Here is a 23,888-nt window from a genome sequence, read left to right as displayed (position 1 = left end):
CCTTTGCTGTCCCACAGTGAATCCTGTCCTTAGCCTTCACTCTCTCCTAAACCCATTTCTCTATTTAAACACTACTGTGATCTCTAAGTTGCATGCAGTCTTTAATTTTTTCCTTCAAGCATGTATTTTTTTTTCTTTTTAAGATTTATTTATTTTTATTGCGAAGTCAGATACACAGAGAGGAGGAGAGACAAAGAAGATCTTCCATCCAATGATTCACTTCCCAAGTGACCACAACGGCCAGAGCTGTGCCAATCTGAAGCCAGGAGCCAGGAGTTTCTTCTGAGTCTCCCACGCGGGTGCAGGGTCCCAAGGCTTGGGTGGGAAATGGAGCTGCCAAGACGCCAAGTGGGATGCTAGCATCACAGGGTGGAGTACTAGCCTGCTATGCCTCCATGCTGGCCTGTGAACTTTGTAAGCTTTTCTTACCAGGCATGTAAACTTGTCATTTAAGGCCCAAAGGACTTTAACTAGGTGCCCAGGAGCCAACCACACGGATGGCTTGTTTGGTTCCCGTGTTCCTTATGACATAGGCACTGCACATCGCATGTAAGCCCCTAAGTACCCACCTCTGGTAAGGCTATGCCAAGGCCTGGTGCCCTGAACCCTCCAGGTGTGGGCCCTGGGCTCAGAGTGGTCTCCGGATAAACGAAACTGGACGTCAAGACCTGCAGAAAGGGCAACAGACTGACCCAATCAGCAAATGGCAGGTTTGTCAACAGGGGACAGTGGTGAGGGCTCCTGGAAGGCGGCCTGAGGCACGCACAAAAGCATCCTTTAAAAAAAAAAAAAACGATTTATTTTGAATGGAAAGGCAGATGTACAGAGGAAGAGACAGAAAAGAAAAATCTGTCCGATGATTCATTCCCCGGCCAGAGCTGAGCCGACCCAAAGCCAGGAGCCAGGAGCTTCCTCTAGGTCTCCCACACAAATGCAGGGTCCCAAGGCTTTGTGCCGTCCTCCACTGCTTTCCCAGGCCAGAGGCAGGGAGCTGGATGGGAAGTGGAGCAGCCGGGATTAGAACCTGCGGCCCTATGGGATCCCGGCGCGTGTAAGGTGAGGCCTTCAGCCAATGAGCCTTTTGTTGCTTGTTTGGTCCTTCCTGCTCTGTCGGCAGGGAACACTGCTCACGGGATGTCACCTTTCGCGGGGCTGCACCCACACGGCCCCGCAACGCGCGCAAACGCCCCTGAGCCCTAGAGGGACCCAACATGGCGCCCGCCCCCCGCCCGCAGGCGGCGGCGCGGCGGAAGTGACGTCGGCGGAGCCCCTCTCTTTTCCGGCGCTGGGTCGGCGCGGCAAGTTCCTTTTTTGTGTGTTTTGCTTTTCCGGCCCGTAGTGGCCGTCGGGGCTCGCGCGGCTTTGAGTAAGTTGTGGGTGACGGGCGGGCTCGGGCAGGAGCGAGCGGGCCGAGCGCCGAGTTCTCCTCGGCCCGAGCGGCGTCTGCTCGGCGCGACTCCCAGAGGCCGCTCGGCCGGCTCCGCGAGCGAGGGGCGTCCGGTCCTCCGACCCTCCGCCCTCCGCCGGCTCGGAAGGGCGTGCGGCGCGGGCGGCCCCGAGCGGGTCCGGGGCTGTGAGAAGGGCCGCCCCGAGCGGGCCCGGGGCTGTGAGAAGGGCCGGTCCGAGCGGGCCCGGGGCTGTGAGAAGGGCCGCCCTGTTCCGAGCGGGTCCGGGGCTGTGAGAAGGGCCGCCCTGTTCCGAGCGGGTCCGGGGCTGTGAGAAGGGCCGCCCCGAGCGGGCAGCCTCCCCTCCCCGAGGCCGCGTCAGCCTTCCCACGCGTTTCGGGGAACCCTTCCAGAAAGTTGGTTCCCAAGGGCCTCGGCGCCCCGTCTGGGGACGCAGGCGTCTCCTTGGGTTGTCGGACCTCGTCTTTCCCAGTCCTCTTCAGTTCTGCCCCATCTTGAGGAGGTCCATGGTGCCCAGCTGGTGGGGTGTTTCCATGACTGGACTTGAAGTCAGCGCGTGGCCGAGTCTTGGGGGTGGGTCACAGGTCAGACCTGCGAGCACTTGCGGTTATCTCAGCACCCCAAGGGTAGCCAGTCATTTGCTGTTCCAGGGGTGAATGACAACACCATTGGGGCACTCAGCGACCACCTCAAGTGACCCAGGGACTCCAGGGTGCCCTGGAAGAGGGTAGTGCCTCGGTCCTGAACCAGCTTTTTGCAGGAAGAATTGTTTGGTCTCAGGAGTGTGTCGCTGTGTCACCCCGGAGAGGGGTGTTACTGATGTCACAGCTGCGTTCTTTCAGGAGGGAGGTGATAGCGTTACAAGCTGTTGTCCAGCCTGGGTGATGGCAGACTGTAGGTTGGCTGGGCCAGGCGTGCCGTGTCTCTGGAGGTGCGAACGGCGGCTGTTGACAGACACTGAGATTGCCAGCCAGGTTTAAAGGAGAACAGCATTTACTGCGTGTTGGTCAAACAGAATCATTTCATGGCTGGTCGGGGACTCTTGAGAAGAAGCATGTGGAAGTCGTAGCAGTGGGTGAGACTTTCCTCTTCTCAGATGGAGGTGAAATCAGGCTATGGGGAAGAGATAATGAGGTGATAGCACCTTTCTGCAGACTTGGCTCAGCTTGAAGCAGGAATCCCTGGGACCCCGCTTAGCACATCAGATGTCAGGTTGCCTTGCTCTGGGGAGGCTGCAGGGGATCTAAGCAGGGCTTATTTTTGCTTACTCAGTTCTGCTTTAGATCTTAATGGATTATAATGCTCCAGTGGGGTCCTATGGAGTATTATTTGTGCCCCAGATTGAGTGAGCCCATGCTGTTTGATTAGTTGGTGCATTTTAGCAGATGTTAGGTTAAGATCTGGTTACTGTTTTTTCCCTTGCTCTGTCAGTCAGAGCCTCCAGCAGCATTATGTTTGTCAGCCCTGCTGCGTACTTAGTGGCTCGGGCTCCTCTTTTTAATTCCTCAGATGGTTAGCTGTCCAATCATTTCTGATATTTTATTGCTTGTTTTTGATTGTCTGAAGTTGAGATTCTTTGGTCTTTGGCTGGAGTGGAAGAGGGAGGATTCAGGGGTCCTTTCCTGTAGGGCCCTCTCCCTTTCTCAATAGAAGGTTCTGAGCTTGGCCCTCCTGGAAGCTAACCGCTCTCTGTGTTGAAGAGTGGCCCACATCCTCGTCTTCCAAGGATCTGTGTCTCCATTGTCCTTCCTGTTTACCACTCGCCTTTCCTGTGCAGCCTAGAGGTACCGGGGGCTGTTCACACGTCCACCATCCTCAAGCTTAGAGTGGCACTGCGCTTCCCCTTTGCCACTACATTACCTACCTCTCTTTTTTTTTTTTTTTAAAGATTTATTTATTTTCATTACAAAGTCGGATATACAGAGAGGAGGAGAGACAGAGGAAGAACTTTTTTTAATTTTAGGATTTATTTATTTTTATTGGAAAGTCAGATATACAGAGAGACAGGAAGATCTTCCATCTGCTGGTTCATTCCCCAAGTGGCTGCAGTGGCTGGAGCTGAGCTGATCTGAAGCCAGGAACCAGGAGCCTCTTTCAGGTCTCCCACGCGGGTGCAGGGTCCCAAGCCTTTGGGCCGTCCTGGTCTGCTTTCCCAGACCACAAGCAGGGAGCTGGGTGGGAAGTGGAGCTGCCAGGATTAGAACCAGAGCCCATGTGGAATCCTGGCGTGTGCAGTGCAAGGACTTTAGCCATTAGGCTACTGCACCGGGCCCTTGAGGAGGAGTCTTAACAGCCCTCATATTCCCAGTGGTCCAGGAGATAGCTCCCGGGTGAATTTAGGCCATCTTGTAAGCGGTCAGTTCTCGGTTGTACACCTGAGGATGTGTCTCAGTGATGCTCGTGGTAACAGATGTCCCAGTTAATGATGACACTTGGACCCCAAGTGCTGCTCTTCATAACTGTAATAAGCATCTCCTTTTCAATTCATTTGCTAAAAAATATCGAGTTGAAAAGACAAGTTGAGGCATGAGTACACTCCCATGGACTCCGGTGCTGAGAATGACCTTGAGATTAGAAGGTGGCTGGCTTGTGCTGCTGGTGCCATGTTAGCTACCCAGCTAGGGTCAACAATCCACAAGAAAAGATCTGGCCTCGGTGGCCCCGAGCCATCCCAGGAACGGGCTGCCAGGAGCACAGGCCCTGACCCCTCTATTCCTCTTAGCAGCCAGAGGTGGAAACTGAAGACAGGGTGGCTAGAAGCTTCCAAAAGGAAAGGTAGGAGGGAAGTCTGCCAGCTCGAGAAAAGAAAGCAAGCAACTTTAGACTGCCAGATTGAGCAAAGATAATGGTGTTGGCCTAGATTAGTTGATGTTTAAATGTTAAGCCACTAGGTATCAGGCGGTGGAGGTAGATTAAATAGATTCATTGATTAAATAAATTCTTTGTGGCCTCATTTACAATTGGCATAATTCTAATTTTTTTAAAGATTTATTTATTTTTATTGTAAAGTCAGCTATACAGAGAAGAAGAGAGACAGAGAGAAGATCTTCCTTCCAGTGATTCACTCCCCAAATGACTGCAGTGGCCGGTGCTGTGCTGATCTGAAGCCAGGAGCCACGAGTTTCTTCTGAGTCTCCCATGCAGGTACAGGGTCCCAAGGCTCTGGGCCGTCCTCCACTGCTTTCCCAGGCCACAGGCAGAGAGCTGGATGGGAAGTGGAGCAGCCAGGGTTAGAACCAGGGCCTGTTAAAACTGGCACCCATATGGGATTCTGGCGCGTTCAAGGTGAGAACTTTAGCCACTAGGCTTCTGCACCAGGCCCTATGTATTTATTTTTAAAAATTTATTATACTTGTTTGAGAGACGGAGAGAGTGCTCTTTAGGCCAGTATGAAGCTGGGAGCTTTTTCCAGGTCTCTCACATGAGTGCTAGGATAAGCACTTTGGTCATCTGCTAAGATCTTGGGCGCATTGTCAGGGAATTGGATCAGAAGTGGAGCCAGCATTACACATGACGGGTTAGCATTCTGTGCCACCAGGCTGGCCCCTCTTTTGTCTGTTAGTGAAAACAAGAATGTTGATATATAGTAACATAGTTTCCCTGAGACCTCTCAGGTAGTGGGGTGTTTCGCCAACTCTTTGGTGTTGCCCAGGGAGTCATTTTCTGCATCTTAGGAGGACCAGGCAGACCTCAGAAGATTTCACTCATTGTGTTGATAGCGAGATTCTGTTGATGCTTGCACAGTGTCCTGGCTGGTTTGAAAATCCGTGATATTGGGGCCTGGCACTGTGGCCTAGCGGCTAAAAGTCCTCGCTTTGAACACGCCAGGATCCCATATGGGCGCCGGTTCGTATCCCAGCTGTTCCACTTCCCTTCCAGCTGCCTGCTTGTGGCCTGGGAAAGCAGTCGAGGACGGCCCAAAGCCTTGGGACCCTGCACCTGCGTGGGTGACCTGGAGGAGGTTCCTGGCTCCTGGCTTCGGATCAGCTCAGCTCTGGCCATTGTGGTCACTTGGGGAGTGAATCACTGGAAGTAAGATCTTCCTCTGTCTTTCCTCCTGTCTGTATAGCTGACTTTACAATAAAAATAAATAAATCTTAAAAAAAAAAAACAAACCTGTGATCTGGTTCTAACGCCTTGCAGTCAGAAGTGGAGTTGGGGGCCTGGTGGCATGGCCTAGCGGCTAAAGTCCTCACCTTGAACGCGCCAGGATCCCATATGGGCACCGGTTCTAATCCCAGCAGCTCCACTTCCCATCCAGCTCCGTGCTTGTGGCCTGGGAAAGCAGTCGATGACGGCCCAATGCATTGGGACCGTGCACCCATGTGGGAGACCTGGAAGAGGGTCCTGGTTCCCGGCTTCGGACTGGTGCAGCACCGGCCATTGCGCTCACTTGGGGAGTGAATCATCGTACGGTAGATCTTCCTCTCTGTCTTTCCTCCTCTCTGTATATCTGACTTTGTAATAAAAGCAAGTAAATCTTTAAAAAAAAAAAAAAAAGAAGTGGAGTTGGCACAGTTTGAGTAACACCGGGAGCAGTTGGCAGTGTGTGATAATGGCAGTAATGGCAGCAGTGGGAGACAGGACTTGGGCTGCAAACTTCATTTAAGCTGTGATTCGCCATATGAAAACTGGATTATATTAAGCAATCACTTGTTTTTCCCACATGTAAGGTGTCTATTTTCCATGAGATAATAATTGTAATATCTGCTGTGAAGTGTTGTTGAGATAATTAAGTTAGCTTATAGAGGATGTAAACTCTCAGAACCTTCAGTGTGCGTCAGTGTTCATTAAATGGCAGTTTAGGATAAACAACACGCGTGTTACAGTGTATTGTTCTGACTTTCACATTTGCCCCAGGACAGATGGTATATTTCATGACTGAGAGTTAATGCTTGTTGATCCATGATTGATACCAGCAGGTCCCAAATAGCCGTGTATAACAAGGATATTGCTGCTTCCACTTAGAGGCGTAAGCTGTCTTGCTGTGTCCTTGGAATTGAGGCGTGTTCAGACTTCTGCATTGTCAGCCTTCCAGGATGGAAGTTATCAAGCTGTCCCTTGGTAAGGCCTACTGCTGTTTTTCAAAGCGTGCCCTAGTTTCCCCTGCACAGTGCAGATTTCAGTTCATTGTTGAGCTGAAGCAGCCAGGGAGAGCTAGCTGCCTGCCGTGCCTACTCTCTTGTGAGTCTGTCTTCATGGGCGATGAATCGGGTGACGTGTCTCAGGGATGAAGTTTCCTTTCCTGTCAACTGAGGTCATTACGCTGTGCTTGATGTGGGCTGCCTGACCCACAGTCCCTTTCTTTGGTCTTTGGGTGTTTATATGTGTGAGCCCCTTTGCATGTGTTGGATGAGAATGGGGATTTGGAAGGAGGATGACATGACTTCAGGTGTGTTTATATGGAGTGACTGTCATCTATCCTTTGTCTTCTAGGAGATCTACTTTCTAGGGACTCGTTCTCTCCACATGAAGACGAGACAGAGGCAGAAAGAATTATGCCCGAATGCTTAAGAAACTGTCACCAGGTATAAAATACATGTCTCTTGCTACGAGTGAACATCGTTGGCTGTAAAAGTCAGACTTGTCACTAAGGCGTCATAGGACAATCAAAGCCTCATTCCAGCTTAGATAGCACTTTGACCGTTATGACTCCAGAAGCCTGTGTCTTGGTTTTCTACTGACAGCGGAGATGACCATGTGCTCCGTGAGATACTTAATTCTTCAGCAAATGCTGTGCTCGGAGTATAATAGAGAACAGTAGGATGGGTGGAGCACCCCCTCTGTTTGCAGTGTGAGGGGTGCCAAGAAAGGCAGACAGGCGGGTGTGGGTACAGGGGAGTCAGTAGGCCCTTTGACCCCCCGGCTGGGCAGTCAGGGCACTCAGTGTGGTGGAGGTGTTCAGTTAACCATCCTCGTTCCTGTGAATGTTGCTGAGAGAGGCTCCCTGGCTTAAGGCAACTTGTGTGCTGGTGATTTAGGACTCTGTGTCATTTGACGACGTGGCTGTAGACTTCAGTCGGGAGGAGTGGACTTTACTGAAGCCTGCTCAGAGGTGCCTCTACAGAGACGTGATGCTGGAGAACTACAGGAATGTGGCCTCTGTAGGTAAGGTTGCCGCCAGGCTGATGTTAGCCTTTCGGGAGTGGAAATGTTTTGTGCTTACCTCTTCCAGGACTGATGTCAAGTATAACGGAAATCAAAGACATCGTCCCTGTCCTAATAGCATTTAGTCAGCTGTGGTGATGTCAAGTAGCTGTGCTCCTAGGCTTGGGGAATCATTCTGTCTCAGTGACTTCATGTTTGATATAAGGAATCAGAAGTCTTGAGTTGTGTCATTCCAACTGCAGAGTGACAGGAAGACAAAAAGAAATCTTCCATCTGATGGTTTGCCGTGCAGATGCAGCCAGGGCTGAGGGGTCAGGCTGAAGCCAGGAGTCTGGAGTTCAGCCTGAGCACCTCCCCTCCATGCCCCCAGCAGGTTCCCTGGAGAGCCTGGCTCACTGGTCACCTAGGCCTGGAAACCTGGGTTTCCCATGTGGGTTGGGGGGGCCCAAGTACTTGGGTCATCTCCTGTTCCCTTTCTAGGCGCATTGCCAAGGAGCTGGGTCCAAAACACAGCAGCTGGAATCCAAGTTGGCACTCTGCCATGGAATGCCAGCATTGCAGGAGGTAGTTTACGTCGCTCCGCATGAGTCAGACTTGCTCTGAGGATTGGAATCGGTGCTATAGTTGTTCCTCTGAGAGATTTTCCTCTGTGTTTGCGCCTGAGTCGGAGATAACTGACTAGTCTTTCTAGATACCCAAAGAATGAATGTTTGCTTTTTGTCTATATAGTCTTTTCTTATTAGATAATCCTGTGTCCTGGGAATGTTCGTCATCTTGCACATGAGCCATCCTCATTAATGTGTTTCCCTGAGTACAGGCTGTCAGCTGTTCAAACCTGGCCTGATATCTTGGTTAGAGGAAGAATTGGAGTCCATGATAGGAGAGCGGGGTGTCCTCCAGGGTGAGTATGAAAAGCAGCCCTGGGCAGTCAGTTCGGTGTGTGTGGAAGTGCCATGAAGAAACCTGTTCAAGGCGTTTGAATCTGAAGCTTCGGGGCCTTAGACCGTTTGTTTTGGGATATTTTCTCATTCCTTCCTTGTTCCTGTGAAACTCAAGCGTGCGCTATTTGAGCTAATGCTTCTTGTTGGCTAGATCTCATTTTGTATTCCTCATACTTCGGGTTTTGTTTACCATCACCTTTAATTGTCATTGAATGAATTGTTGAATAACTTTTAAGGTTTCATCCCAAGTCTTTATGATTACCAATCTTTAGCCATAGCCAACCTGCTTAAATCTTCTCTTTATTTTCTTATGTTTAATATGAAAACAAGTAGCAGATACCCTTTAAGGTTTAACTTACACAGCCGTTCATTCTGTGCAAACCATTCGTATGCTTCCCTGTTTTACTTTAGGATGGGCAGTGGGCCTTAATACCAAAGGAAGAGCACATCGGGGTACCTTTTGCTCAGAGACCTCAAAAAATGTAGAACTGGTAAGAATAATAAAAGTTATTTTTTTTAAAGATTTATTTATTTTTATTACAAAGTCAGATACACAGAGAGGAGGAGAGAGAGAGAAGATCTTCCATCTGATGATTCACTCACCAAGTGACCCGCAACGGCCGGTGCTGTGCCGATCTGGAGCCAAGAGCCAGGAACTTCCTCCAGGTCTCCCATGTGGGTGCAGGGTTCCAAGGCCCTGGGCCGTCCTCAACTGCTTTCCCAGGCCACAAGCAGGGAGCTGGATGGGAAGTGGAGCTGCCGGGATTAGAACCGGTGCCCATATGGGATCCTGGCGCGTTCAAGGTGAGGACTTTAGCCGCTAGGCCACGCCGCCAGGCCCCTCTTTTTATTTTTTAATTTCTAAATTCAGAGGTTGGGATTTCCATGATAGAAATTGGTAGACATGAGATATTTTTGGATCTGGCATGATAGTTCCGTGGCTACATCCTTGCCTTACAGGTGCCAGGGTCCAATGTGGGCATCTGTTCGTGTCCCAAGGGTTCCACTTCCCATTTGGGGAGTGAACCATTGGATGGAGGATCTTTCTCTCTGTAACTCCTTCTCTGTAAGATCTACTTTTCCAATGAAAATAAATTAATTAGAAAAAATAAAGAAATGAGATATTTTTGTGATGTAGACTACGTACAAGAGAGCAGTGTCTGGAGAGAAACCCGAGATCCAGAGCAAAGCTTGGGGCCTCAGAATTCTTGCTAGTACACATTTCCCGATGTCTGAAAAGTCTTAAATAGCATCCATGTTTCTATCAGCAGGCAAGTAGTCACAGCACACAGGAATTGTGTGCCTCTAACCAGTGTGACACTGTCTTGAGTGAAGAGGATCCAGGCGTTCAGACACCCACGCGTGCAAACAGTTCTGCGTGGAATCAGCATGAAAAAGACTTCTTTGCCCTGCATGGGCAGAGCTCTGCTGGGGACAGACTCTCTGCACTGATCCAGGGTGCAGACCCCTTGAGCCCGAATCCAGATGTGTGTCAGAGAGCAAACACACAAGACAGATCTGCAGAATGCAGGGAGTGTGACCAGGACCGAGGCTCAACTCACGGTGAAGCAAAACCCTGTCGCGTGGAGCAGGGTGGGAAAGCGGTTCCTGACTCCGTGAGCCAAGCTGCACATACCCTGACACACACCACAGGACAGCCCCGTGAGTATGAGGGAGGTGGGAAATCGCTCATGTTTCTTGTCAACCCTAATAATATGCAAGGTGAGACTGAAGAGAAACCCAGTGAATGGAAAGAAAGTGTAAAAGCCTTCACTGAACCCTCAGGTGTAACTACGCATGTGCAGAGCAACGCAGGGGAGAAGTTGTATGAGTGCAAGGAATGTGGCAAAGCCTTCATCACTTCCTCACGACTTAGTGAACACCTAAGAAGTCACACCGGAGAGAAACCCTATGGTTGTTACGAATGCGGGAAAGCGTTTGCCTCTTCTTCGTATCTGACTGCACATTTAAGAACTCACACCGGGGAGAAGCCCTTTGTGTGTACAACCTGTGGGAAAGCTTTCACACGGTCCTGCTACCTTCGTGTTCACATGCGAACTCACACTGGAGAGAAACCTTATGAGTGCCAGGAATGTGGGAAGGCCTTTACCGGGCGCTCATGGCTTACAATCCACTTACGGACGCACACTGGAGAGAAGCCCTATGAATGCAAGGAATGCGAGAAGGCCTTCACAAGCTTTGCTTTACTAAACGAACATATAAAGACACACACTGGTGAGAAGCCCTTCGTATGTAACATATGCACAAAGTCTTTTCGAAACTCCTCATGCCTTAAGACCCACTTTCGAATTCACACTGGAATAAAACCGTATCAGTGTAAGGACTGTGGGAAAGCTTTCAGTGGGCGTGCAGGCTTCACCAAGCACGTACTAACTCACACTGGCGAGAAGCCCTACGAATGTAAGGAATGTGGGAAAACCTTCCGTACCTCCTCAGGCCTCACGGAACATGTAAGAATTCACACGGGAGAGAAACCCTTTGAATGTTACCAGTGTGGGAAAGCCATGGCTCATTCTTCCTCTCTTGTTGCACATTTGAGAACTCACACTGGAGAGAAACCTTTTGAGTGTAACATGTGTGAGAAAGCATTTACAAGCTCCTCCTACCTTCGTGTTCACATGCGCTCTCACACGGGCGAGAAACCGTATGTGTGCAAGGACTGTGGGAAAGCGTTTATTGCACACTCAGGCCTTAGCCAGCACTTGCGAACACACACTGGAGAGAAGCCTAATGAATGCAAGCAGTGTGCAAAAGCCTTCACTACCGTTCCTCAGCTTAACGAACATATAAAAACCCACACGTGTGAAAAGCCTTTTCAGTGCGTGGTATGTGCAAAATATTTTAGAAATTCTTCATGCCTTCAAACGCACTTTAGAATTCACACTGGAGAGAAACCCTATGAATGTAAGGAATGTGGGAAGGACTTTGCCGCGCGCTCAGGCCTCACTGTACATCTCCGAAGTCACACTGGAGAGAATTCCTACGACTGCAAGCAGTGTGGGAAAGCCTTCATCACATCTTCAAGCCTTATTGCCCACATGAGAAGTCACAGGGGAGAGAAGCCCTTCCAGTGTGACCAGTGTGGGAAAGCCTTTGCCTCTTCCTCGTATTTCAACGCACATCTGAAAACTCACAATGGCGAGAAGCCCTTCGAGTGCACGGTGTGTGGGAAAGCGTTTACGTGTTCCTCCTACCTTCGCCTTCACATGCGGATCCACACTGGAGAGAAGCCCTTCGAGTGTTCCTTATGTGGGAAGGCATTTCTGTGCTCCTCTTACCTTCGGATCCACATGCGCACTCACACTGGAGAGAAGCCTTACGTGTGTAAGGTGTGTGGGAAGGCCTTCACGGAGCGCTCTGGCCTGAGTAAACATCTACGCACACACACTGGGGAGAAGCCCTGTGAATGCACCGAATGTGGGAAAGCCTTCCCCAGCTACTCCGATCTGGGTGAGCATCAAAAATCACACTGGAGAGGAACTCTGTCAGTGTAAAGATTGTGAAGAAAATCTTTGTAGGGTCTTCTCATTCCCTGGTATCCACATTTGAAGTCCCCATGTCAAGAAACCTTGTGAACATTAGCACTGTTGTCAATGTTCACTTCAGAACCCTGCAAACACACCGTGACCCTGAGGAAGATACGCAGTTACTATAATCTAACGATCCAGCATGCGAGAACTCAGTGGCCCCACAGTGTAATGAATATGCAAAGGTTTTCTTATTTCTGTCTAAGCATGTGAAGTACTGGGGTGGAGAGCAACATCACTGATGTAATGTGGAAAAGTTAAGATTCCCTTAAATAATTTGCTGTTCACTTGCAACTATGTGGTAGGGAGAACTCGATTAAAGTGAGAAATGGTGAACTCATCTTTTATATATGAACTTTAAATTTGAGTGGAGAAGCTGCATGTCTAGATTACAGGGGTGTGCTGTGTCCTGAAATCTTACATGCTGGCAGATCTGGCTTCATGCAAGGTTCTGTATATTTTGGATGTTACAGATATTTTAACGATGTCAATTACAGATCTCTAATTTCCACTATAGTTCTTTATTTTTGAACTTTCTTGAGTTACAAGTGAAAAATCATGTATTAGGGAGTATAGCTTGATTGGACTTAATAAACATTGTAAAGTGATGTTTACAACTGTCATGAATGCATTTATATTATGATCTTGTGGTGCCTGAAAATCCTTTCTGTTGTGCACATACTGGCATGAATTAGAATCATCGTGGTTTACAGAGAGCGAGCACATGCTTGTGACATTTGACCAGTGTCTCCTCCGTTTTTCTTCCATGACTACCAGTTTCTAATAATTATTATTATGTTCTCTGGTTGAGTTTATGACTTAGATTCTGCATCTAAAAAAAAAAAAAAGATCGTTCACTTATTCTCTCTGGCTCTATGTTGCTTAGTTTAAAATCCTCAAGTTGAACCATGCTGTCACAAATGACAACATTTCTTTTATTTAAGAATGATTCACTCCCCAAGTGAGTGCAATGGCTGGTGCTGAGCTGATCTGAAGCCAGGAGCCAGGAACTTCCTCCAGGTCTCCCATGCGGGTGCAGGGTCCCAAGGCTTTGGGCCATCCTCGACTGCTTTCTCAGGCCACAGGCAGGGAACTGGATGGGAAGTGGAGCTGCCGGAATTAGAACCAGCACCCAAATGGCACCCTGGTGGGTTCGGGGCGAGGACTTTAGCTGCTAGACCACCACGCCGGGCCCAAGGAAAGCTAATTATTATCATATCTTCATTATAAGTACTACTGTGATGAATATAAAGGTATGCGTATCTTAAGTATGGGTTGGCTGGATCGTGCTAGTCTCCATGGTATATTATATGGAACATCCATAGCCATAATGACCACACCAGTCTATAGATACAGGTAAACCTGGGATAAATAAACGTTTAAAGTTTCAAAAAGATTTGTTTGAGAGACTCCCAGACCTGTGAGTTCTCTTTTAAATCAAGTAAGATTTCAGTACCAAGGTAGGCAAACTGTGGTCCATGACTGACATCAAGTCTGTCTTGGTATTCAGTGGCCAAAAACATGATCCAGAAATGTGATTGTGGCAGCTAGAGCAATGCCAGCGGTAGTTACAGTTTAATTACTGCTGTAAAAACAAGTCCCTAGGGACTAGGAGAGAATTCATAGGAAGCTGAGTAAGATAATTACCTTTATTAAAAGTGATGTACATAAATGATAAATTGTATACATTTTAAATACCTTGGAAGAAACTTCTACCAGTAGGTTCTCTTGAAAATCCATAGTATTTAAGCTTTATTAAAAAAACAAAAAAGGGGCCCGGCAGCATGGCCTAGTGGCCAAAGTCCTTGGCTTGAACGCGCCAGGATCCCATATGGGCACCAGTTCTAATCCCGGCAGCTCCACTTCCCATCCAGCTCCCTGCCTATGGCCTGGGAAAGCAGTTGAGGACGGCCCAAGACTTTGGGACCCTGCACCCATGTGGGAGACCTGGAAAGAAGTTCCTGGTACCCGGCTGCAGATCGGCACAGCACCGGCCGTTGCGGGTCACTTGGGGAGTGAATCATCGGATGGAAGATCTTCCTCTCTGTCTCTCCTCCTCTCTGTGTATCTGACTTTGTAATAAAAAAAAAATAAATAAATCTTAAAGAAAAAAAAAAAAAAAGAAACTTTGTGCAGGAACCTGGAACTCCAGCCATATCTGCCCTGTAAGTATTTGGAATGTCTGCTTTCCCAGGTGCATAGCCCGGAACTGTATAGGCAGAAAGAGAAGATTGGACTCAAACCAGTGTTCTAGTATGGGATGCTGACGCTGGAGGTGGCAGATTGGCCCACTGTTCCTCATGGCCAGCCCTACAGAATTATTTTTTAAAAAATTCTTTAGGCTATGTAATAATTAAATATTTTATACCCCAGAAGTTGAAAAGCATGGCAAAACAGCTATCAGGAGAGGTATAAAAGACACCTGATTACATAAATGAGCTTTTTAAAAGATTTGTTTGAAACAATTACAGAGCGAGTGGGAGAGACAGATCTTTGAACACTGCTTCACTCCCCATGAGGCCACAGCCACTGGGGTTGGGCCAGACCACCGCTAGCCGCAGGAGCCCCAGCCTTTGGGCCTCTTCCACTGCCTTCCCACGTATTAGTAGGGAGCTGGATCCGAAGTGGAGCAGCTGGGACTCTTAACTGGTACCTATATGAGACGCCAGTGTCGTGGAAAGCAGATTTACAGAGAGGAGATAGAGCTCTTCCATCCACTGATTCACTGTCCATGTGGTTGCAACAGCTGGTGCTCAGCTGATCCGAGGCCAGGAGCCCCTTCCGGGTCTCCCACGCGGGCGCAGGGTCCCAAGGCTTTGGGCCGCCCTCCACTGCTTTCCCAGGCCACAGGCAGGGAGCTGGATGGGAAGTGGGACAGTTGATACAGGAAGCGGCACCCATATGGAATCCCGGGCACATGCAAGGCAAGGATTTGGTCACTAGGCTATCATACCTGGCCCAATTTTATTAATTCCAATGAGGCCGCCCATAAAAACACAGCCTGAGTGAAAACATGCTTGTGGTCAGTGATAGATGTGCTTGTAGCCATATATATGTATATTATGTGAATACATACACAGACACAGTGCTGTGGGTCAGTGACAGATGTATACACCCTGGGCTGCTGGATCATCCCAGTCATTAAAAAATGCATATTTCTAGAAGGAAAAAAAAACCAGTATATTGGAAATACGACTACTAGTTTGGTCTCCAGGTGATAGAAAAAGAAAGAACTCAGACCACTTTGTGGACTGGTAGGCTTCTCAAAGGGGCAGGTCAGGGTTCCGGGCACGACGTGGCAGTTAGCTGGGAAAGTCGGGGCGCGCTCTGAGCAGAAGCTGTGCAAAGTAGGGTGCCGGCCGGCGGGAGCGGGTGACGTCACGGCCCGCGCGAGCGGAGGTGACGTCACGGCCCGCGCCGTGTCTTCCGGCCTGGTCTCCGCGGCGTCGGTGGCGGCGGGACTTGGCGTTGTGGAGGTGAGAGGCTGGGCTGCGGGGGGCGACGGGTCGTCCTGTCGGGGCTCCCGGGGCCAGCGGGAGGTGGGGATGCTGGGCTGTCGGCAGGTCGCCCGTTGCTGTCGGGGCCCCTGTCCTGGTGGGACCCCCGGTCTTGTCAGGGACCCCCGTTCCCCTCAGGGACCCCCGTGTCTGCCGTGGCCTCCCGGTCCTGTCGGGGGCCCCGTTCCTGTCAGGGCCTCGGGACCACCTGACCTGTTTGGGCTGCTGGGGTGAGCGAGTGGTGCGGGATGCCTGGCTGATGTACAGCGGGCCGCCCGTTCCTGTCAGGGCTGCTGGGGGCGAGCGGGTGGTGTGGGATGCTCAGCTGATGTACGTCGGGGTCCCCCTCCTGTGTGTGTAGATCACATGGCATTTATTTACTTTTTAAAGATTTGTTTTAATTTTATTGGAAAGACAGATATACAGAGAGAAGGAGAGACAGAGAGGAAGATCTTCCATCTGCTGGCTCACTCCCCAAGTGGCTGAAACATCTGGAGATGAGCTGATCCGAGGCCAGGAGCTTCTTCTGGGTCTCCCACGCTGGTGCAGGGTTCCAAGGCGTTGGGCCATCTTCCATTACTTTCCTGGCCGCCTGCAGGGAGCTGGATGGGAAGTGGAGCACATGAGATGCAAACTGGCACCCAAATGGGATCCTGGTGCGTGCAAGGTGAGGACTTTAGCCGCTAGGCTGCCGCGCCAATCCCCCCTGCACATCTCTAAGTGGGAGTCTCCCAGGTCTGGGACTTGGATGAGAAGCTGTGATTCTTTCCTGTGGTTTCTGAACATCAGATTTGAGACTTGTTACTACATATAGTGAGCTGTACTACATTCTTAGGCTGGCAGTGTGGTCCATTGGACACACTTGGTCCCAAACCTATTTTTTGCAAATGACTTTATTGCAGCTGAGCTGTGCTCATTTGTTAATGCATTGTGTGTGTGTGCCTTCTTACACACTATAATGGCCTAGTAGAATATTCACAGCAAGCATTCTGGCTCTGCCCTATAGCTGCACTATAGCTCATAGCTCTATAGCTCATAGCTTGACCTAGCTCGGAGCTCATAGCTCTGATGATCTGCCCCTTTTAAGCTTCTAGTGTGACTTTAGCATGCTGTCCTTAGTCAAGGCCAGCAGCAGTCAGTACTCATTAGAGTGTGCTGGTTTGTAGTGGCTCTCCCACGTATGACAAGCAGAAGTGTGCCAAGTCTGATGTTTGATGACAGTTAACTGCTTGTTGATTCATCTTGGCAGGAATCCAGATAGTCCACCCACAAGGAGCAGAGATTGCCACTGTCCAGTTAGATTCCAGACCACCCTGACGTGTCCGTGGTAAGTCCTACTAATGGCATTCCTGTCCTGCAGAATCAATGCCTTCGCTGCCCCTCTGGACTGGGTTGTCTGGACCTGACTAGTCAAGCCACTGGCTCCTTTTAGGGGTGCCAGAGTCCCCCAGAGAGGGCTGCTTTTCAGGGGAACCCCTTGTCTACATGCTTTGGTTCTAGGTAGAGGTGTTGCATAATTTGACCCATATGTTCTTGTCACGATGGGCAAATGGAGACATTCGTCAGGGCTTGTGCTGCTTTAGCCATGAAACGGGAGTACTGTGGGGTGCGGGCGGTGCGGGATGCCTGTGGTTGGCTGTGGTTGCTGACTCTTGGTGAGGCTGACTGCTCACTGTAGAGGAGTGTGCGTGTGCTTGCGTGTGTGTGTGTGTGTGTGTGTGTGAGACCTTGTGAGTGTGCTGGCTGCCTGGGGAATTTTGAGTTAGGATGGAATGAGCCCCGGGTATGTGAATGTGATCAGTTCTGGGTTCTCATGCCTTCTTTCTCTCCTGCCAGGCCTTTTCCCTTGGGTCCCAGTCAGCATTCAGGGAGACAAGAGAGTGGCGGAAAGGATGGCAACTGCCCACCCAGCAGGTTGTTACCAGGTGTGCACAGCTGCGTCTTGGGAAGTGACACCCTGGCCTGCATGGCTAGATGCCTTTCCTTCAAGGCATACCTCTGCTCATATCTTCTTCTCTTCATATTTTTTTGAATAGACGTAGAAATTGTACATATTTACAAGGTACCATGCGTTGTTTCAATACATGTCTATGTTGTGTGATGTCCAATTAGGGAAAGCCTGCCTATCTTGTATACCTAACATTCGTGTCTCACACACTTTAACATATATGATGAAGATAATCAGAATTCTGTCTTCCATGTGTTTTATTTATTTATTTTTAAGATTTAGTCATGTCTATTGTAAAGTCAGATTTATAAAGAGAAGAAGACAGAAAGATCTGTCTGCTGGTTTACTCCCCAAGTGGGCACAACAGCTGAAGCTGAGCCAATCCAAAGCCAGGTGCGTCTCTGGGTCTCCCACGTGGGTGCAGAGTCCTAAGGCTTTGGGCCGTCCTCCACTGCTTTCCCAGGCCACAGGCAGGGAGCTGGATGGGAAGTAGAACTGCCAGGATATGAACCGACACCGTTATCATAGGATCCTGGTGCATGCAAGGCGAGGACTTTGGCCCCTAAGCTACTGCGACAGGCCCTATATATTTTTTTTACTTAGTTATTTTTTAAAATATTTATTTAGTTATTTAGTGGAAAGTCAGATATATACAGGGAGGAGGAGAGACAGGAAGATCTTCCATCTACTGATTCACTCCCCAAGTGGCTGCAGTGGCCGGAGCTGAGCCAAGCGTTATCCCAGTGTTTCATTATGAAGTAATCTTGACCCTCCTGATGCCAAGGGCATGTTTCTTATTTTGCTGTGCACCCTTGCACCCGAGGCTGACAAAAGCATTAGAGCCCCGTGTGGTTGGGTGCAGCTGAGCGCCAGCCCTTTCTAGCACTGCCTACTGGTGGAGACAGCGGGAGACACACATAGACACTGTGTGGACTCACAGGGCCTCATTTTCGCGGTGAATGTGGGTTGGGATGGTGCTTGGCTCAAGCCCACCTCTGTGTACTCTTTTAGGGCCTGGTGACCTTTGAGGATGTGGCTGTGGCCTTCACCCAGGAGGAGTGGGCTTTGCTGGACGCAGCTCAGCGAAGCCTCTACCGAGAGGTGATGCTGGACAACTACGAGAACCTGGCCACAGTGGGTGAGATGACCGTCACTCCTTGTGGCCTTCAAGGGAAAAGAGAATTTTAAAATCTCATTTTGATTTAAAACATTGAAATCCCTGCATATTTTTTTTCATAATGTGCATTTTCTAGGAGATTTTGAAGACTCCTAGGCACAGATTTCACAGTTGTTTTCTAAGATAATATTGTATATTCTGTTCTCACTATGTCCCAGTAACATGATGGCAGGTCTGACTGCTGTTGCGAAGAGCAGAGGTGGAGTCTTGTAGCAATGTTTTAATCTCCGGTGAGAGTTTTTAAGATGTCACCCTAAGATCAGGAACATCATTGTTACTCTTAGAGATGTGCCCTCTCACTCTCCACCCCTGACATCTTGAATCAGAAGCTTCTCTGATTCTGATGCAGTCAGTTATTTGAGATCACTGGGGAAGTTTTGTCCAAATGTGTGCTTGTACTCATGCTCTTGATCATCAACTTGTGTTTCTAGGACCACTCTCCTCAAGGCACCAGAAATGGGCTCTTTGTATTTTTGAGTGTTTCAGCATTCGTTTCACTGCTTTCAAAGCAGTGAATTTTCTTTAAAAATTGTTTTTGTTTAATTGAGAGACAGAGATGCTCTGTCCGTTGTTTTCCATATGCCCACAACGGCCAGAACCAAAGCAGGCTGAAGCCAGGAGCCCAGACTGGAGGTTCTTCCTTGGTGGAGGCAGAGAGCTACATCCTTGAGCCCTCACCTGCTGCTTTCCAGGATGCAGCAAACCAGGACTCAGACCGGGCTCTCTGAGAAGAGATGTAGCATTCCAAGTGAATCCTTATCTTGCTGCTGGGTCAAACCTGCACTCCTAGAATGGCTGATCTCTGAATCATGCCATGGTTTATCATTTCTTGATTGAGCCTCTGCCGTTAATGTGTCTTTCCTTGCATACAGCATGCCAGCTCAGTAAACCCAGCCTGAACTCTTGTCTGGAGGAGGATAAAGAGTTGAGGACGATGGAGAGAGGTGTTCTTCAAGGTGAGCGTTTGTGAGTAGCGTTCCTAGTCCCTGACAAGTCTGGTGTGTTTAAGCTTCAGTGGGGAAACCTGTTGAGATACTGTTTGTCAGAAGACTGCTTCTGTTCCTCCCGTCTCCACTCCCTACTCTGTCCTCTTCTCTTTTCCCTCCTCTTTTGCCAGGTTAGATGTTCTCTCTTATTTAAAGTACAGATATAGAAAGCTGAGACAGGGTGAGAAGGTCTCTGCTTTCTCGTCTTAGTGTCTCTCTTCCTTGAGTTGGTGGCTGTTGGAGAGGCTGAGATTGGCCTACATCCCTTTCTGATAATGTTGTTTGTTAACCAGAACATTTTCATTTGCATAAGAGTTTGTCAGTAAATGACATTTTGAATGCATAGCTTCATTATTGCTGAATTTTACAAAATAGCAACCCTGATCTCTTGTTTTTAAGCATGTTTAATATGAAAAATGCAACTGTATCATTTTTAACTTCTTGAGACTACTCTCTTGTTGTATAAATCCTTCCATGTTTTTCTGTTTGACTTCAGAATGGGACATATACCTTAAGAACAAGGGACCAGCACTTTGGCAGGACATTTTTTGGTCACACAGTGCAAACGGGATGCAACTGGTAAGATACACAGCAGACAATGCCTTAATACCCACATTCAGAGTGACTGGAAATTTCATGATAGAAATCAGCACAAATGGCACATTTTTAAAAATTAATTTTTCGGATTTACGTAAAGGAGCAGATTTCATCTGTATAGTTTTAAGAGCCTGATGCTACTTCCTATCCCATCCTCCCTCCCTCTCTCTCTCCTTCCTTTCTTCATTTCTCTTGGAATTTGTACAATGGCATATTTTCAGATTGTTTTTTCATCAGAACCTTAACCTTCCACCAAAGAAAGAATTCAGGAAGTAGGAAATTAGGCCTCGTGTGGAGCTTGGTGCCCCGGCATTCACGTGTCCCAGTGACAGCCAGACATTTGCTTTTAAAAATAAGTTTGTGAAAGTCTTGTAGGAATCTTTTCAAGATTAGTGCAGGTAGCACTAATCTCTTTCAAATTCAAGGAGAATCCAGAGGGTAAGAACTGTATGCACATGATGGAAATAGTAAAACTCATCGTCCTCCTGTTGCTCTTCTATGACTACAATCTCTTTAATATGTTTGACAATGAAAACAGTCACCACTTATTTCTGTCAATAGGCAAGAAGCCAGAATGGAGTGGAACTCTGTGACTCTAAGGCTTATATTGAAGTCTTCAGAGAATGCCCAGGCCTTCTGACACATCTGGGTGCTCCAGATAGAAGGGACACATGTCCGTATGGTGAGCATGCAAAAGACATGCCTACTCTGCTCAGGAGTCCTGCAGAGAGCTGTCCAGTGTTCAGTGAGGATGGGAAAGACTTGAGTGTGACCCCGCGTGTTTACCACACAGCGTGCAGTGACCATGGCCCAGCCCTCGCAGGCCCAGCACACCGTCAGGCGTGTGGGAAGACCCACGGTGGTGGAGAGCTCTCTGCCTGGAAGCAGTGTGCTAGCACTTTCCCCTCCTCCGTTAGCCATGCAGATACACGTGTGCAGGCAGGCACCAGAAGAAAACCCCACGAGTGTGAGCAGTGTGGGAAAAGTTTCAGGTACTTCGCCAACCTTAATATGCACATGCGAACCCACACGGGGGAGAAACCTTACCAGTGTAAGGAATGTGGGAAAGCCTTCTCTAGGTTTTACCCATTAACTCAACATCTGAAAACTCACACAGGAGAGAAGCCCTTTGAATGTAAGGTATGTGGAAAATGCTTTAGAAATTCCTCCTGCCTCAATGATCACTTCCGTGTTCACACCGGACTAAAGCCATATAAATGCAAGGACTGTGGCAAGGCTTTCACTGGGCGCTCTGGTCTCAGTAAACACTTGCCGACTCACACTGGAGAGAAGCCATACACGTGCAAGGAGTGCGGGAAAGCCTTCACCACATCCTCGGGCCTTATCAAGCACACGCAGACACACACGGGGGAGAGGCCCTTCGAGTGCTACCAGTGCGGCAAGGCCTTCGCCTCCTCCTCCTCTCTCATTACCCATCTGAGAATCCACACCGGGGAGAAGCCCTTCGAGTGTCACGCGTGTGGGAAGGCATTCACGTGTTCCTCTTACCTTCGTATCCACATGCGTACTCACACTGGAGAGAGGCCCTACACCTGCAAGGAGTGTGGGAAGGCCTTCACGGAGCGTACATGCCTCACCAAGCATTTGCGAACACACACTGGGGAGAACCCCTTCGAGTGCAGCATGTGTGGGAAGGCATTTGCGTGTTCGTCCTACCTGCAGAACCACATGCGAACTCATACCGGGGAGAAGCCTTACATCTGTAAGGAGTGCGGGAGAGCCTTCACCGTCTCCTCACATCTCAGCAAACATACAAGAATTCACACCGGAGAGAAACCCCATAAGTGTAAGGACTGTGGGAAGGCCTTCACCGTGCGCTCCGGCCTCACCAAGCATTTGCGGACACACACCGGGGAGAAACCCTACATGTGCAAGGAGTGCGGGAAAGCTTTCACCACGTCCTCTGGCCTCGTTGAGCACGCACGGATCCACACAGGGGAGAAGCCCTTCGAGTGTTACCAGTGCGGCAAGGCCTTCGCCTCCTCCTCTTACCTCATCGCCCATCTGAGAATCCACACCGGGGAGAAGCCCTTCGAGTGTCACACGTGTGGGAAGGCATTCACGTGTTCCTCCTACCTGCAGAACCACATGCGTACTCACACCAGAGAGAAACCTTACATGTGTAAGGAGTGTGGGAGAGCGTTCACTGTGTACTCACACCTCAGTAAACACGCGAGGACTCACAGTGCAGCGAAGGCCCACAAACAGAGCACAGGCACGCTTCCAGGAGTCCTGCCCATCTTTCTGAATGCCTGCAGACACGCTGGAGGGAAAACCTTTGGAGGTGAGGAACAGAGTCACCTCAGCAGCTTCGAGTCCTGATCCAAAGGGGCCCTGTTCATTGCTAAGACTGAAAACATAGTCTGAAGATACCCCATGCATCTCAGGACATGGGGAAGCTGCTGGCATCTCATGTCTGTCCAGCAGGTAAGGCTGCAAGCGCAAGCCATCCGCTGGTCCAGAGCATGGAAAGCCCTTACCAGTCCTTGGGGTCTTGCTGAGTGCGAGCTCCTACAGTGGAGAGAAACCCTGAATCTGTAAGATGTCGCCAGGCTGTAGGCCTGAGTGCTTTGAGGTTCACAGTGGTCAGCCATGTTGGAACGTCACTTGAAAGTGACATGTTCTTCAGCCTTTAAGAAACAGGAAAGGGTTTGCATGGGACATGAAAAATGCTCCCTGTGTTCAAGAGCATGGCTGTCTTGGCTTTATGTATTTATTTTGAACATCTGAAGTGTGTTTTTTTTAATATCTTTTTTTTTATTAAAGATTTATTTATTTTATTACAAAGTCAGATATACAGAGAGGAGGAGAGACAGAGAGGAAGATCTTATGTCCGATGATTCACTCCCCAAGTGACCCGCAACGGCCGGTGCACACCGATCCAAAGCCAGGAGCCAGGAACCTCTTCTGGGTCTCCCACGCGGGTGCAGGGTCCCAAGGCTTTGGGCTGTCCTCCACTGCTTTCCCAGGCCACAAGCAGGGAGCTGGATGGGGAAGTGGAACAGCCGGGATTAGAACCGGCGCCCATATGGGATCCTGGTGCCTTCAAGGCGAGGACTTTAGCCGCTAGGCCACGCCGCCGGGCCCCTAATATCTGTTTTAAACTTCTTAGCTGCATCCAATGTCTACCACAGTTTTCCTTTTTCTGTTGTCTTTATTGAGCTATAAGGTGCATAGCCAGGTGGTGACATACGTATACAATGTGAAACTGATTAAAATATTCCTTACCTGACATTGTGATGTTTTATTTTTGGTGTTTTGAAAACTCTCTTGTCTTAGAAGGTTTTACGTATGTAGCATTAAGTATGGTTAGCACGCTATATGAAAGTGTCTCTTCTTGGTCTTTACTGACACTTTCATCAAGAACTTTTCGTTGCCCAGTATCCCGCCCCTCGTAGCCACTGTTTTATTCTGCTCTTCGGTGAATCTGAGTTGTTTTTAGATACCACATTTTAAGTGTGGTCATACAATATTTGTATCTGGCGTCACATAGCATGATGACAATTGGCCGAAATGTATTTTTTTTTTAAAGATTTATTTATTTTATTACAAAGTCAGATATACAGAGAGGAGAGACAGAGAGGAAGATCTTCCATCCGATGATTCACTCCCCAACCGAGCCGCAACGGCCGGTGGGCGTCGATCCAAAGCTGGGAACC

The 23,888-nt window shown here is 49.0% G+C and overlaps 2 protein-coding genes across 2 annotated transcripts; both read left to right on the top strand.

Moving 5' to 3' along the window:
• The first annotated feature begins 1,310 nt into the window (after window positions 1-1,310).
• Window positions 1,311-15,712, top strand: LOC118760659 (zinc finger protein 426-like). Its single transcript, XM_058657607.1, has 8 exons — window positions 1,311-1,366; window positions 6,375-6,470; window positions 6,843-6,934; window positions 7,388-7,514; window positions 8,332-8,415; window positions 8,867-8,946; window positions 9,416-9,488; window positions 15,639-15,712. The coding sequence occupies exons 2-8, from the start codon at window positions 6,446-6,448 to the stop codon at window positions 15,710-15,712; spliced, it is 555 nt and encodes a 184-aa protein (XP_058513590.1). The 5' UTR covers window positions 1,311-1,366; window positions 6,375-6,445.
• Window positions 15,713-16,746: 1,034 nt separating this feature from the next.
• Window positions 16,747-22,551, top strand: LOC105942377 (zinc finger protein 883-like). The gene is made up of 6 exons (XM_058657606.1): window positions 16,747-16,827; window positions 17,337-17,425; window positions 18,460-18,586; window positions 19,498-19,581; window positions 20,108-20,190; window positions 20,770-22,551. Exons 2-6 carry the CDS (start codon window positions 17,393-17,395, stop codon window positions 22,549-22,551), a joined length of 2,109 nt encoding a protein of 702 aa, XP_058513589.1. The 5' UTR covers window positions 16,747-16,827; window positions 17,337-17,392.
• Window positions 22,552-23,888: the final 1,337 nt, after the last annotated feature.

Source organism: Ochotona princeps, chromosome 33 (assembly GCF_030435755.1).
Source record: "Ochotona princeps isolate mOchPri1 chromosome 33, mOchPri1.hap1, whole genome shotgun sequence".
Taxonomy (NCBI): domain Eukaryota; kingdom Metazoa; phylum Chordata; class Mammalia; order Lagomorpha; family Ochotonidae; genus Ochotona; species Ochotona princeps.
The sequence above is the reverse complement of the archived record's forward strand: the minus strand, read 5'-3'. Positions and strand labels throughout refer to the sequence as shown.